The 15,876-nt window shown below is 48.3% G+C and overlaps 1 protein-coding gene and 1 long non-coding RNA gene across 4 annotated transcripts; one reads left to right on the top strand and one right to left on the bottom strand.

Annotated features, from left to right (window-relative positions):
* Positions 1-3,745: 3,745 nt before the first annotated feature.
* Positions 3,746-8,467, top strand: LOC120668460. Of its 2 annotated transcripts, none has more exons than XR_005672440.1 (3): positions 3,746-3,844; positions 3,927-4,940; positions 8,278-8,467. It is a non-coding gene; the product is annotated as an uncharacterized LOC120668460 (long non-coding RNA). The 2 variants fall into 2 exon arrangements; XR_005672441.1 differs by having other exon boundaries at positions 3,746-3,852.
* Positions 8,468-11,199: 2,732 nt separating this feature from the next.
* LOC120671175 (granule-bound starch synthase 1, chloroplastic/amyloplastic-like) lies at positions 11,200-15,876 on the bottom strand. 2 transcript variants are annotated; one of them, XM_039951454.1, is made up of 14 exons: positions 15,595-15,876; positions 14,511-14,870; positions 14,329-14,409; positions 14,130-14,228; positions 13,926-14,015; positions 13,266-13,329; positions 13,064-13,164; positions 12,854-12,963; positions 12,492-12,735; positions 12,191-12,367; positions 11,891-12,082; positions 11,713-11,799; positions 11,475-11,603; positions 11,200-11,376 (listed from the first exon to the last, which is right to left on the bottom strand). In XM_039951454.1, the coding sequence occupies exons 2-14, from the start codon at positions 14,829-14,831 to the stop codon at positions 11,260-11,262; spliced, it is 1,812 nt and encodes a 603-aa protein (XP_039807388.1). In that variant the 5' UTR covers positions 14,832-14,870; positions 15,595-15,876; the 3' UTR covers positions 11,200-11,259. The 2 variants fall into 2 exon arrangements, with proteins under 2 accessions (XP_039807388.1, XP_039807387.1); XM_039951453.1 differs by having other exon boundaries at positions 11,201-11,376; positions 14,511-14,867; positions 15,595-15,875.

Genomic DNA, 15,876 nt, shown 5'->3' with positions numbered 1-15,876 from the left:
AAGCTGAAAACTCTCCTCATACTTTCCATGGATCTGCTCTAGTGCTACCTTCATGCATGACCATGCTTTGGAGTACTTGAGCTTGATACCATAATCCCCCTCTAATTTTTTCTTACAATCCTTTGAACCTTTAGTTGGATTTCTCTTCAGCCAATCCCCCAACCTATCTGCACACCAGCCTTGTGTTGCCATTCTCCCTTCTCTCAGTTTAGTAGTAGGACAATTGTGCTTTGCAGGCAATACTTTGATCTGCAAATAAGAAAAAACATTATCAGTAATTTATGGTAGGACAGTGCAAAACAGGAATACAAAATACAAGGACAATTCACCTCTATTGTCTTGCCATGAGAGATTCTTGAAGCATGTATGCGCCAAGGACATCCTTCAGTTTTACACTTGGCAATGAACCTAGTCTGGTCTGTGATGACTTTGGCAAACTCAAACCCTGTCAGAACTGCATAATGCCTAACTGCCTTCCTAAATGCAACAATATCAGGAAACCTTTCTCCCACTTCTATCTTGGGGTTTTCTGGATCATGGATAACCTGAAACTCCTCTGGATATGCATCATTTACCTCTGCCTCAGGAGGAATTTCTCCTTCAGCATTGGGAACCCCATCAAATTCATCAGCATCATGAAAAGAAGGATATTCAGCATTGTTAGATGGTTCTGGGGCTGAATTGTTAGCTGCCTGAGGAGATGGTACAGGCATGAACTGAACCTCATCATCAACTTCAACATACTCCTCACCATTGTCAAAGATATCAGGCTCCCTGTCAGCCTCAAGCTCAGGATCTGGATCTATTGGTAAAAATTCTGCCTCCCGAGAATTATGGTCAATAGGATCGGCAGCATCATTACCAAGTCCAGCTGGCATGTCTTTGCTATTGGGTGGGATCTGATCAGGGTTATCATCACCAAAAGAAACAGGTGGGATCACACAAAGTGGCTCTAAAGCATCAAACTCATAAGCCTGTCTATGACAACTGTCAAAAACCCCAACAATAAAGTCGCATTGCATCTGGTCCTTATACATTTCGAAAATGTCATGCATCTGCAAATCATTCTCTAGCTTGACATCTTCCCCCATCCTTTTGTCATAGAACCATACACTAGCAGACTGACTACTGGACCACTGGAACTCATTGCTGTAAGGATCATCGGGGTGTCCGACCCTAGAGGGGGAGGGGGTGAATAGGGTCGCTAATCGCTTTTTAACCTAGGGCTCAATCTACTTGCATAAGATAAACCTAACACGTCCTATGCATGCTAGTTATGACTAAGGTTTATCTTTGCTACTCTCTACTTACCCCAAAAACTTGCAACCTATAGCCAATCCTAATCAAACTAACTAGGAAAGTTTAGGCACGCAAGAAGAGTAAAATGCGGAAACGTAATACGGTAAGGAAAGAGGTAAGTGCAAGAGGGATGCAAACTCCCGAGTAGACACGGTCATGTAACGTGGTTCGGCACAAACGCCTACGTCCACGGGAAACCGAGACTCTTCCAATCACCGTCTTGCACTACGCCACTAAGGCGACGCCGGCAAGCAAAGGCAAGTGCCCACAAGACACCGAGTCTCGTGCACCGCCACCGTCTCTTTCGGTCACTCGGCCGAAATCCACTACGGAGCTTCTCCACCAAGGAGGGGGCCTCCTCTTCCCCCACACAAAGTGTTGTTGCCGCTCCACACCAAGTCGGAGGGTCACACGACGGATCACAAGGATTGCTTGCCGCAGCAAGACTTCTTTCAAGCTTGCTCTCTCAAGAACTAAGCCTAAACAAGCACTAAGCACTCTCACAAGTGTGCTTAAGCCTATATGATGTACAATGAAGCTCTAAGGTGGTTGGAGATGATCTTTAGCTCTTGTATGCTTCCTTAGTCTCCAGCACTCTCAAATGAGCCGTGGGGTGGCATATATATAACCCACACACCCCAAACTAGCCATTGGAAAAAGGCTGACAAAAAGTGCTATCACCGGTTAAACCGATGCTCTCATTTTTGTCATCACCGGTTTAACCGGTGAGTGCAATTTCCAACTAGCCAACGGCTACTTCAATCGACCGACGTAATCAACCGATGAATGTAATATAAACATCGGTTCAACCGGTGAGTGTAATTTCTTCTCCTTCCTTGGAAAACCATCCTTCTGGACAACTGCACCGATGTGTTTGACCGGTGATACATCGGATCAACCGGTGTATGTATTTTTCCTGATCTTCATTTGGCAATGCACCGACGTATGCATTTTCTTCAACATCGGTTTAACCGGTGAGTGTATCTTCAGTTTCCAGCTTCTGGACAATTACACCGGCGTGTGTCTTTTCCTTAACATCGGTTCAACCGGTGTATTGAATTTCTTCACGGTCTCTTCGATTCTTGTCCTTTGGACCGAAGAGGGCGGCCCTTCGGGCCTAGCTACGCCTATCTCCTCTTTGTCATCACTTGAACATAAAAGCCTGAGAATGGTTATCTTGACAATCATATTAGTCCAAGTGTTGTGTGTGTCATCAATCGCCAAAACATTATATTGAAATATGGCATGAGAGACCATTTTCGCTACAATTGCGCAGGCTATTCATCAGCAAATCGAAAGAAAAAGAACCTACTTCAACATCCCACTTAATCACGCGTCCTTTTGTGTATGCTTTTCTACCACTACTGTCTGTGGAACTGAATCCTTCAACTTTAAGAGCTAGTGAGAACAATGAAACCCTAGCAACAAGAGAAAATCCCGAAATCGAATCAATCACTATCGATAGACTAAATCCAAAGCAAATCTACTGATACCGTTCTCACAATCATTCACTAAGCAACTAAAGGAGGAGGAAGATCCATACCCGCCGTCGTCATCCGCCATCTCCACCGGACAGCGCAACGGAAGGCGCGGCTGCGGATCACCCATTGCGGTCTACAGGGTCCATCGCAACGGGATTCGGATTGGTTCTTCTCGCCGCCGGCGCCGGAGTTGGATTCGCCGCCGTCAGCTAGGGTTTGGGGAGCACAGCGGCGAGGGAAAGGGGAAGGACAGAGAAGGAAGACGATAGCGGATGGGCGCGGAAGACAGAGGAGGCCGACACCCTTTTCCTCTTGAGCCGGGGGCAAAATGGGCCATACGGAAAAACAGACGGGGGGTATACGCCTGCGGCTGGGCCTGAGTCCATCGGATACGTACTCCATGGTGTTCCAGTGACAAATTTCAAGTTTAAATGGTACGCTTCCAATTAGGCGAATAGTAATGGTATTCTTCCAAAGTTCCAAAATTGTAATGGTGTCAATCGAAAAAAAACCCTAAAAAAACACCACACTCTCCCTCTCCCCGCGGCTGCCGTCTCCTCTCCCCACCTCCCCCTCGCGGCCTCCGCATCCCTCTGTCGCTGCCGCCGCCATAGGCACCTCCGCTGCCACCTGCTGCTCCGCGCCATGGCCGACGAGGTCCGTCGGGACCGGCCGGGGCTTGCAACGCCGGGCAAGCTCCTGGCGCCGGGTGGGCGGCGAGGGGCCGGCTCGAGGCGACGCCAGATCCGACGGGGGACGACCAGGTGCCACCCATCCCCCACAAGCAGAGAAGGGGCCGGGTCCTCGGCGACCAGCGCGGCCACCACCGGCGGACACCACGGGCAAGCGGTGCCCCCCCTGCAAGGGCGCACGCCACGTCCCGGCGAGGAACCGGCGCCGCGCAAGGGTGCACGCCGGCCCCCCGGCGACAAGGCCAAGATCCGCGCGGCGCCGCCTCCCGCGGAGGCCCATGCGATGGCATCCAGCCCGCGCGGCGACGGCCCCCCGACTGTGCCCCAATAATACATGTGCTGCATATGCTTTATTTCCACGGATTGCCCATGGTGAAGTGGTTCGGCAACATGCATTTTTGGTTTTGTCTTCAAGCTTTATTTCCACGGATTAACCTATGTTCAATTCAATCAGAGTGAGGAAATTGGCCCACCCAAACTTACCATGGCCAACTTGACTCTGCCGAGAACTTCAAAAGGGTTGCTGTCAAATTCGAGAACCAGGTGTTCCATGAGGCTAACAGTAAGGTAATCTTTTTTACCCTCTGGAAAATAGAGTTAATATCCAATTTGATCCTAATACAGTAGGATCAGAGTTATTTTGGAATGTGAAGTAAAGTCAGCCTGAAGATTTATCCTATGACAACTTAACTGAATACCTAATTAATAGAAAGCCAATAAAAGTGCTTCGTTGGATCTTTGTTCGATGTCACATTCGATCTGTATTGTGTACATTACTTGCGAGATGCCAGCAGTTGAGAAAGGAAGCCTCATGCAGCCCATGCTAGACCATGATAGATGCAGGCAGACTGCTGGTTTCTTTGGAAAGGCTTTTATTTTTCTGCCTGTCACTGACCATCACAAACTTGTGAGCACGCGCACACTACAAATTTTAAATTTCTGCAACTCAAACTAGCATCAGTAAGGTAGATTCAGCTCATAAAGCCGGTGTACCATATAACTCTGGACAACTTAATGCTTCAGTTGCTAAAGATAGCACTTGCACCAAGTTTAATTTGGAGGATGCAAAGCATGCATTCGGAAATTGGTTGATCAGTTATATCTTTTATTTTGGGTTTTTATTTTTACCGTTTACACTTAGATTAGATCAGAGTATCAGACAACATTTTGCTGTTTTGCTGGTCCAAATATAGATTTTCTATGAGTGATCAGTTATATCTTTTATTTTGGGTTTTTATCTTTACGGTTTACACTTAGATCAGAGTATCAGACAATATTTTGCTATTTTGCTGGTCCAAATATAGATTTTGTATGAGTCGTAGCTTGTAGGAAAACTAACTGGAGTTCATATCACAATTCATGTTGTGTCTACTCAGTAGGAATATTCAAAGTAACTATGTTTTTGTCTTATTGGATATCCATGGAAGCATCCTACTTTCTATTATCATAAAATTTGTCTTAAGAGAAGGTCCAGTTCAACTCCGCCTATGCTGACTGGAAGACTCTCTCTCCTGAGCCGTCTCAGCACAGCCGGTCCCAAGCCCGGATAAAGGATGAGGGTTGCGTTAGGTTTTGGCAAACCAGCATAAAAATTGCCACTCTAATGGATTTGAAACCCACAAGAAACTCGTTGGGGCGTAACCCTCTTAGCGACGCGCTACATCGGAACCCGGGTGTGGTGATAAATGGGCAAGGGCCGGGTCGCCATCCCCCCAAGGGCGCATCGTATCATGACCTGGGTACGATGATAAGTGAGCAAGGGTCGGGTCGTCACCTGAATGACGCGCTACATCTACGCCCGGGTGTAGTGAAAAATGAGCAAGGGTCTTCGCACTTCCCTCGACGGGTGCGAAGGGTAAGAAAGCTAGCCGAGCCAATTAAGATTCGTATAGGTAGCTGGAACGTAGGGTCCCTAACGGGTAAGTTGCGAGAGCTAATTGATGTAGCAATTAGGAGGCGTGTAAATATTCTATGCATTCAGGAGACTAAATGGAAGGGCCAGAAGGCGAAGGAGGTTGAGGATACTGGCTTCAAGCTTTGGTACACGGGAGCAACTCCAGGTAGGAATGGTGTAGGCATCTTGATTGATAGGAGCCTTAAGGATGGAGTCGTAGAGGTTAGAAGGCAAGGCGACCGAATTATCCTAATCCGGTTGGTAGTTGGAGATTCGGTTTTGAATGTGATCAGTGCCTATGCCCCTCAGGTAGGCCTTAGTGAGAGCACCAAGATGCAGTTCTGGGAAGATCTAGATAGCATGGTTAGTACTGTGCCTACCAGCGAGAAACTCTTCATAGGAGGAGATCTCAACGGCCATGTGGGTGCGACTAATGTAGGGTTCGAGCGAGTGCACGGGGGTTTTGGGTATGGTAGCAGGAGTCAAGAGGGGGAGGATGTGTTGAACTTCGCGTTAGTCTACGACTTGTTGATAGCGAATACCGTGTTTAAGAAGAGGGAATCCCATCTTGTGACGTTTCGTAGTGGACAACACTCGAGCCAGATCGACTTTATCCTTGCTAGGAGGGAGGATAGACGTGATTTCTTAGATTGTAAGGTGATACCTGGGGAGTGTGTTGTCCCTCAATACAAGCTTGTGGTGACGGACTTTCGTCTTCGGATACGTGTCCACCGGGACAAACGTGCCAAGATTGCGAGAACAAAGTGGTGGAAGCTTAGAGGGGAAGCGGCACAAGTGTTTAAGGAAAGGATGCTAGGTGAGGGGCCTTGGGAAGAAGGAGAAGACGCATATGACATATGGCTAAAGATGGCAACATGTGTTCGGAAGGTGGCCTCAGAGGTGTTTGGCGTGAGTAGGGGAGGCAAACAGGAAGGGAAAGACACCTGGTGGTGGAATGACGAGGTGCAAATGGCTATTAAGGAGAAGAAGGAGTGTTTCAAGCGCCTCCACCTTGACAAGAGTGCAGCCAACATCGAGGGCTATAAATTAGCGAAGAGGGTTGCAAAGCGAGCTGTGAATGTAGCAAAGGGTAAGGCGTATGATGAACTGTATCAATGGCTTGGCACGAAAGAAGGGGAGAAGGACATTTATAGGATGCCTAGGATCCGCGAGCGGAAAACAAGGGACATCAACCAAATCAAATGCATTAAGGATGGGACAGATCGACTGCTAGTGAAGGATGAGGAGATCATGGATAGATGGATAGAGTACTTCGACAAGTTGTTTTATGGGGAGAGTGAGGGTCCTACCCTTGAGTTAGATGACTCTTTTGACGATACCAACAGACGTTTTGTGAGGAGAATTCAGGAGGTAGAGATCGGGGAGGCTTTGAAGAGGATGAAGGGAGGTAAATTGATGGGCCCTGATGGTATCCCCATTGAGGTGTGGAGATGCCTAGGAGATAGAGCAATAGTATGGTTAGCTAAGCTTTTTAATCTCATTTTTCGGTCAAACAAGATGCCGAAAGAATGGAGGAGAAGTATATTAGTACCTATCTTCAAAAACAAGGGTGATGTTCAAAGTTGTACTAACTACCGTGGGATTAAGTTGATGAGCCATACGATGAAGCTTTGGGAGAGGGTTATCGAGCATTGCCTAAGAAGAGTGACAAGTGTGACCCAAAACCAATTTGGGTTCATGCCTGGAAGGTCAACCATGGAGGCGATTTTCTTAATACGACAATTGATGGAGAGATATAGGGAACAGAAGAAGGACTTGCACATGGTCTTCATTGACCTTGAGAAGGCATATGACAAAGTACCGAGAAATGTCATGTGGTGGGCCTTGGAGAAGCACAAAGTCCCAACTAAGTACATTACCCTCATTAAGGATATGTACAAGGATGCGACGACGTTTGTCCGGACATGTGATGGCATCACCATTGACTTTCCTATTAACATAGGCCTACACCATGGGTCAGCATTGAGCCCTTATTTATTTGCTTTAGTGATGGATGAGGTCACAAGGGATATACAAGGTGAGATCCCTTGGTGTATGCTCTTTGCTGATGATGTGGTGCTAGTTGACGAGAGTAGGGCAGGGGTTAATAGAAAGTTAGAGCTGTGGAGACGCACGTTAGAGTCGAAATGGTTCAGACTTAGTAGGACCAAGACCGAGTACATGATGTGCGATTTCAGCGCGACTAGGCATGAGGGGGGAGACGTTAGTCTAGATGGACAAGTGGTGGTCCAGAAGGATACTTTTCGGTATTTAGGATTGATGCTACAAAAGGATGGCGACATTGATGAAGATGTTAGGCATAGAATTTCAGCTGGCTGGTTGAAATGGCGGCAAGCTTCTGGCATCCTTTGTGACAAGAGGGTGCCACAAAAACTAAAAGGCAAATTCTATAGGACAGCAATTCGTCTGGCGATGCTATACGGTGCTGAATGTTGGCCTACAAAAAGGTGACATGTCCAACAACTGAGTGTAGCAGAGATGCGGATGTTGCGGTGGTTTTGCGGGCACACAAGGAGGGATAGAGTCCGGAACGAAGTTATTCGGGATAGGGTCGGAGTGGCACCAATTGAGGAAAAACTTACCCAGCATCAGCTGAGATGGTTTGGACATGTCCAACGAAGGCCTCGTGAGGCGCCGGTGCGTAATGGGGTTCTTGAGCGGGTCAATAATGTAAAGAGGGGTAGAGGTAGACCTAAACTGACGTGGGATGAGTCGGTTAAGAGAGACCTTAAGGATTGGAATATCTCTAAAGAGATAGCTTTGGATAGGAGCGCTTGGAGACTAGCTATCAATGTGCCTGAACCTTGAACTTATTTCTTTCGGGTTTCATCTCTAGCCTACCCCAACTTGCTTGGGAAAAAAGGCTATGTTGTTGTTGTTGTTGTAGAAGGTCCAGTTCATAACAGATATTAATAATTCATTTAGTTAGTTTGTAAGTATGTTGCACCCTTACTTAGAGTTGTTGTTCTAACCTGACAGATGCATGCTCTGAACTAATTCTTCTTGCCCCTCTGCTACTCCTAATAACTATATGTTACATCTTCTTTGTGTGAAACATTTATTTCTTATTTTAGACTATAGATCATGTGTTGTTTTTTTATGTCTGAAATGCACCCATAGCGTTAGATATGATCATTTTAGTAATTTTCATTTGCATGGATATGATCATTTTATTCTTAACTATGGAAACATATTATGTCTTTTGGTTGTTTTGATGTGCATGGACAAAGTGTCACTCGGAGCGTTAGCACGGGCAGCCTGTCCAGGAACACAGCCTGGACGGCAGAAATACCAGAATATGCTCAAGAGTTTTAAGTTTTGCCATGGATAGAATGCATGATGAACTGCTGAAGCTTAATGGCAATGGCTTTCTATGCACAGTTGTGATGATATTTTTTATGACTGAAAACAAGATAACTTCTTTCTGTTCTTTCTGTATCTCTCACCCTTTTATCATTGCTAATCCGAGGGATATTCTAATGGATTTGCCAGACTTTCTTTACAATGTAAAATATTGCAGTGAGAAAATTTGCTCATATGTGCTACAAGAAGATGCTATAACTGAGCAATTGCTTCAAAGTTCTTTCTAATTTTATCTGGAGCACAGGTATGTTTCTCTGATGATTACCTTGAATCATGAACTTGCCACTTTGCATTGCTGTTAGTTTTTTTTGGTTATCTTCTCTAGTTAATTGAGTGATCTTCTGATGGATGCTTAATTCTAATACACTTGATCACTGAAACTCCAAACTCCAGAGATTCCTGGGCAGTATAATCTTACTCAAGTGTCATGCTGAGAATGAGATAATACACACCCTTGCATTCTTAGCTGGTGCCATGGTTTGGTCACAGGTACTAATAACTCACCTCCCTAGACCATAATCTATGTTAAGTCAATTATGTTTTCCCCCTATTTATATTGCACTCTGATTAGCTTTAATAGTCTTTCGGCACTTAAAATGGAATATGTATAAAGAGATATATTTGCTTCGTTTCGTTGAACCGGCAGCTATATCGTGCTCTAACTTCAAATGCTGCCATGCTGGGTTATCTATGGGTATAAAAAGGACGTACCCAGTGCCGTAGGCTCCCGCACTGTGCGGGGTCCGTGCGAGCCGGGCTGGAGGCCGCGGCGCTGAACGTGGTCCGCGTGTGGGAAAGGGAAGGAGGAGGAAAAGGCTGGGCCGCCTGCGGTTTGGGCTGAGCCGACTGGTTTCTAGTTTCTTTTTTTTTCTCCTTTTCTATTTCCTTTTCTTTTTCAAACACACTCAAAACTATTTGAATTCAAACACAAGTTTGAATTCAAACCCTAGCACTCAACCAAATAAAACTTATGCACCAGCATGAATGCACAAACAAATTTAAACTTAGAAAAAATTTTAATTACTCGTGAAAGGAAATTAATTTAAATGCAATGCTAAGCATATAAAACCTTAGAAAATTAAATAAAGCCAATTAAATTTATTATTAAAAGCTGAAATTTAAATTAGGATGTTATCTATGGGTATGATGTTAATAATTGTTATGACTTAGGAGTCAGGACTGGCATAATTATGTGGTCTGCACTTAAATATATTTGTTTTTTTAATCCGTAGCGTTAGTATGGGCCAACTTACTAGTACAATTACAATAACCGAACGAATAAAACGTAGGCAGGTGGCTGGAACATAAAGTTTACTTCCTACTACGGATCAGCAAAGAGAAACTACGGAAGCGCGCCCCCAGCGGCGGCAGGGTGCACCGATCCATGGCTCGACCGGGCCGGCATGACGACGGTCTCGAAGCAGTGGAGGCCGTCGAACGCCGGCGCGAGCTCCGCCTGCTTGACGGCGCCGCGGCTCGTCGCCGTCTCGGCGGCTCCCTCGTATGCAGACGGGCATGCACGTGAAACCGAAAGTTATGAAGATTGGACGCGTCTGCTAACTACAAAATGCTTTACCTTTCTCGCCCGTCTTTCTCGAGTTAGATTACAAGGGGAAAAAATATACTAGCGCATGGCACTTATTTCAGACAGCTGACGTCGCGTGCCTTACCACCGGGCGCTCAACCAAAAAGATCCTGACAAGAACAGAGGAGCGTGTCAATGCGGGGCGACGGCCTCGAAGAGGAACATCCCTTCTACATCTAGCGCCCGGTGGAACCGCGCGTTCGAGTCGGCGCCGCGGCCCTCCTGCCCACCGGCGACCTTCGCCTCCGCCTCGCTTGCCCTCTCGGCCGCGGTCTTCCGGCCCCCACCCCCCGCCACCGATCGTGCCCCCTCGCCTGCTGCGCCCCTGCCGTTGCCGGGCTCGGCCTGCTTGCCGCGGGCGAAGAAGCTCTCCAGCGCGCCGGCGCTCATCCCCGGGCCGAAGACGTTGCCTGACATGTATGTATAGGCGCCGCGCGGTGGTCAGACCGAACCGGATCACGCTCCGCCGCCCCCTGTTTCGCACTCGGATAGACTCCGGCTAGTCAACGACGGCCGTCTATTCTGGTCTCGAGAGTCAGACACGACAAGCCACAACACTGTACAAGTTCGCTCCGATCCACTTCTGAACTCTGATGGCCACTCGTCACTTCATCAGTCATTCTGCTAGCACCAGACAGCAGCAAGCACGAAGAACAGCAGAGATTATACTACTACTACTATAGCAAATCCTTTTTATTTATTCGCAATATAGTATATATAATATATACGGTTCATATATACTTATTAGGTGTGCCGCCGCTGGCCACTACTACAATACATTACCACAAGCAACTATATGTATATATAATATATATATAGTCTTCATCCCTCATATATATATATATATATATATATATATATATATATATATATATATATATATATATATATATATATATATATATATATATATATATATAGTCTTCAGGGCGCGGCCACGTTCTCCTTGGCGAGCGGCGCGATCTCCTCGCCTTGGATCCCCGGCTGGCTGCCGGCGACCCCCAGGCTGAGCAGCACCTTCTCCCAGTTCTTGGCAGGGCCCTGCATGCGCAGATGCATTTTTAATTTGCAGATTAAATTGAGGAACAGGTATTTGAGCTTATGATCTTGGTGCTGCAGTGCTCTGGCGTCGTGCATACCTTCCATGAGAGGTCCTGGATCATGCAGTTCCTGACCATCTCCTCGTACGCCGGCGTGCCCACCACCCTGATGGCGCGCTTCAGGGTGCTCGCCACCTTCTGCACGTCGGCCGGCTCCACAACCTTACACTGCAAACATGCATGGATTCGTTTGCGTTGGTCACACCATTGACACCTGAATCTACCTACATTGTTGCGGCCCCAAATAATTAAAAGAAAAGGAAATAAAGAGCCTTACGTCGACGTTGAGGCGGCCCATGTGGAATCCGGTCTTGCCTTCGATGACGGTGTCGACGAGCCCACCGGTGGACGCGCACACGCAGGGCTGCAAGAGCAATCGCGACAGAGATCATCAGTCGAGGCATTGCCTTGCCCATCGTTTCAGGATTGCATCCAGCAGCACAAAGTAGTCGTACCGTGCCGTATCGCATCCCCTGCAGCTGGATGAGGCCGCAGGGCTCGAACCGGCTGGTGACGGCGAGCAGGTCGGCGCCGGCCATGATGTGGTGCGCCAGCGCCGCGTTGAACTTCACCACGGCGCGCACCTTGTCGGGGTACTTCTCCTCCGCGCTCATCAGCATGCGCTCGAACTTCTTCTTCCCGGTGCCCTGCAAGCAGTAACCATTGCTCGCCGCATGCAGTCGAATCAGGCACACTGCTAGCTCCCAACGAATTGTCACCATAGCCACATGTACATGATGTAAAGCTCTACGCACCAGAAGGACGATCTGGACGTCCTCCTCCATGAGCTGCGGGATGGCGGCGGCCATGACGTCGGGGCCCTTCTGCTCCTCCAGCCTGCCGACGAACGCCACCAGCGGGATCTTCCGGTCCACGGGGAGGCCGGCCGCGGCCTGTAGCGCCTCCTTGTTCAGCGCCTTGGCGGCGATGGCCTGAAACAGTGGGTCGGGCACACACGCCGGTCGCCTTGTCAGGGTCCGAGTCCGACGACGCACTCAACGCTTGCACAATTGATCAGGCGATCATTATTCGGCAAATTATCAAGAGCGAGCTCACCGTCGACACGTCGTACTTGGTGGCGATGTACTTGTCCTTGCTGGGGTCCCACTCGCTGACGTCCATGCCGTTGACGATCCCGGTGATGCCAGTGAGGCGCATGATGTTGTCGAGCTCGCAGCCCCTGGCGATGCCAGAGATGAGCTCCTCGGCGTAGTAGGGGCTCACGGTGAGGACCTTGTCGGCCTCCAGGATACCGGCCTTCATCCAGTTGATCTTCCTGCCCTCCACAGGCTTCTCGTAGCTGCAAACCAGGTTGGAGACAGTAGTGAGCTATGTATTAGTCAGGTCAACTTATGTTATTAACCCCAACAGCATCGATGAAAAACAGTTGAAATAAAGACTGAAGCTTGCACGCATACCCGTCGATGAAATCGAAGGATGACCTGAATCTCTCAGGGAGGTTCAGCTCCGGGTAGTCCGAGAATGCGAACCGGCCCTGGTAGGAGATGTTGTGGATGCAGAAAGCGGTCTAGAACGTGAAGGGGCAAACGATCAGTTTCAGGACCAAATGGCGCACACGGACATCATATCAAAGATGGCAAGAAGTAGTAGTAGAAGAAGAAGAAAACCTTTGCGTTCCTGTAGATGCCGTTGGACTGGTAGTTGCTCTTGAGGTAGCTCGACAGAGGGCCGGTGTGCCAGTCGTTGCAGACGAACACGACATCCTCCCCTGAATGAATGCAGATGATGTGAAATTGCAGTCTGAATGTCTGATGGGCCATTCTTGGTGCAGAAACAATCAAGTTCGTCGGATCATATATATGGTCTTACCGTACGGTCCTGAGAAGTAGGGGTTGTTGTTGAGGCTCAGGATCCTAGGAGCTTCAAGTGCTGCCTGCATTCAGTAGTTGTTCATTCAAACATTTTCAAGGCGTGTTTAGTTCGTGAAAATTTTGGGTCTGACTACTGTAGTATTTTCGTTTTTATTTATTAATTAGTGTCCAATCATGTACTAATTAGGTTTAAAAGATTCATCTCATCATTTTCAGCTAAACTATGTAATTAGTTATTTTTTAAACTACATTTAATGCTTCATGCATGTGTCCAAAAATTTGATGAGACAGGGAATCTTGAAAATTTTTAGGAACTAAACTGGGCCTCACTCATCAGAATGTAGTCCGTACAGATCGATCAGAATTCACTAATCAGGCTGTGTTTAGTTCCAAAATTTCTCTCTCCAAATTTCACTATTCACCTATCACATCAAATCTTTTGCCTCATGTATGGAGCATTAAATGTAGATAAATAAAAAAATTAATTGCATAGTTTTGATGTACACGATGAGACGAATCTTTTGAGTCTAGTTAGGTTATGGTAAGACAATAATTACAACAAATAAACGAAAAGTGCTACAGTGTCTGTTGTGATCCTTTTTACCACCATTTTACGAATCTAAACACAGCCTCATTAGTACAGCTGCGAGTGACAGACCTGGCAAAGCAGGCTGAAACGCCGCTGGTTGTCCTTGTAGTCCACTCCAGCGTCTGGCCCGTAGATCTTCTCACCGGTCTTTCCCCAAACCTGAAATCACCGCCCCAAAGAAAAGCTCACTGAAACTGCTAATAGAAGATGGTAAATTCTTATAACCTAGTATCATCTTCATCAACAAAGAAGGGATGAAATCTCAAGCCTCACCCGCTCCAGGAACGATGGGTGGTCGATGAACACACGGTCAACTCCGCGCTTGTAGCAGTGGAAAAACCTCACCGTCTCGTACCTGTCCCCCACCTTGATCTGCATTGCAGAGAACAACAGAAAGTTCAGATCCCAGCGAGATCGACAGCTTCTCACCTTCATCTGATGGCGTGGTGCTGTGGTCTCAGCAGTCAAGTACCTCGGACACGACGCTGGTGTCCCAGGCGTCCTTGTACTGGTCGTAGCGGGGGGAGATGACCATGACGCGGTGGCCATTCGCCTGCACAAGCCAACACGCATGCAGGAAGAAGACACGATGAGAAAGAGCATCGGTTCCAGGACATGGACGGAACAGATGACGATCGATGCATGGGTACTCACGGCCATGGCCGGCGGGAGGCCGCCGAGGACGTCGCCGAGGCCTCCGGTCTTGCTCCAGGGCGCCATCTCGGCGCCGACGAAGACGACGTTCATGCCGGCGGCGGCGCAGACGACGAGGGAGGGGAGCCTGCCCCCGCCGCGCTGCGGCCGGCGGGACTGCTGCCGGGGCGCCGCGCGCGCGCTGGTCCGCACGCTGAGCGCGCCCGCCGAGGGCCGGGGCCCCCTCAGGCCCTGGACGCCGCGGCGGAACATGGAGGTGTCGCCGCCGAGGCCGAAGCCGGCGTGGGTGGTGGCGAGCTGGGACGTTGCCAGAGCCGCCATGCCGACGGTCAGCGTGGTGGACTAGCTACCTGCGGCCTGCTGGGGGAAAGGCAGATGCAGTTCTGAATTCAGGAGGTTTTGAATCAGGAACCTGAATTTCTAACGGTTTTCATGAAAGCAAACCCAACTTAATACAACAGAGACACTTGATCCAACAGTAGACTGGATCGAAGGAGCTGGACCTGAACAAAGAGGCATGCACAATTGCACATCCTACCGACTGAAACGCAACAATACAGAGACGAGGATACCACGCAAGTAAAGGATTATTCGTGGGATTTGTAAATTTTGACTGCACAAGAGGACAAATGCATGTACAATAAAAGTCGTAAAATAGTTAAGAGAGTGGAGTCAGGTTAGAGTTACTACTGGAGGTCAGCATTGCGGGGGGATTATTACGGGGAGCTTTCTGACTTTATGAGTAGGAACTGACGAATTGACGTTTGCAGTGTGCGACTGCATGGCTAGCCAATACAGATAGCATTCTAACAGTTTCCATGAAAGAAATTTTTAAACCTATAACATGATCCGTCGGAGACGCAGATTCAGACAGAATATATAGGAAAACGTACACATGGATGATAGACGTACTGGATCCAAGAAACTTAATTGATTATCTACTAGACAGAAGAAGGCATGCAGTTCCTAGCGACTGAAACACAATAAGTCAATAACACAAATTAAGGATCTGCTAATGATCCGATCACCACAGACGCATATGCACGAACATCTCAAGGGCACGCCACAAGGATTCAGGGAGTACCTGGCGAGATGGGGAGACCGATCGATCGGGGAGCAGTAGCCGGCCGGGGCGGCGTCACTGGCTTGGCTTGCCGGCAGTGGTTTGTTTCCTTCCTTTCTTCTCCTGGGTCGGTGGTGTTGGTATGGAGTAGTGGTGGTGGGTGTTGTTGCAAGGGATGGGCGCGGGGGGTATTTCTAGCGCCGTTGCGCGCCTCGCTCCCCTCCGTCCGCCCGCTGGATCCGCTCCCCGTGCCGTGCACCGCGCGCGCGGGCCGGGGAAACGACACCCCACCCCACCGCACCG

The sequence above is a fragment of the Panicum virgatum genome, chromosome 4N, assembly GCF_016808335.1.
Source record: "Panicum virgatum strain AP13 chromosome 4N, P.virgatum_v5, whole genome shotgun sequence".
In the NCBI taxonomy this organism is placed as follows: domain Eukaryota; kingdom Viridiplantae; phylum Streptophyta; class Magnoliopsida; order Poales; family Poaceae; genus Panicum; species Panicum virgatum.
Note: the sequence above shows the minus strand (reverse complement) of the source record. Positions and strands in the feature narration are given on the sequence as shown.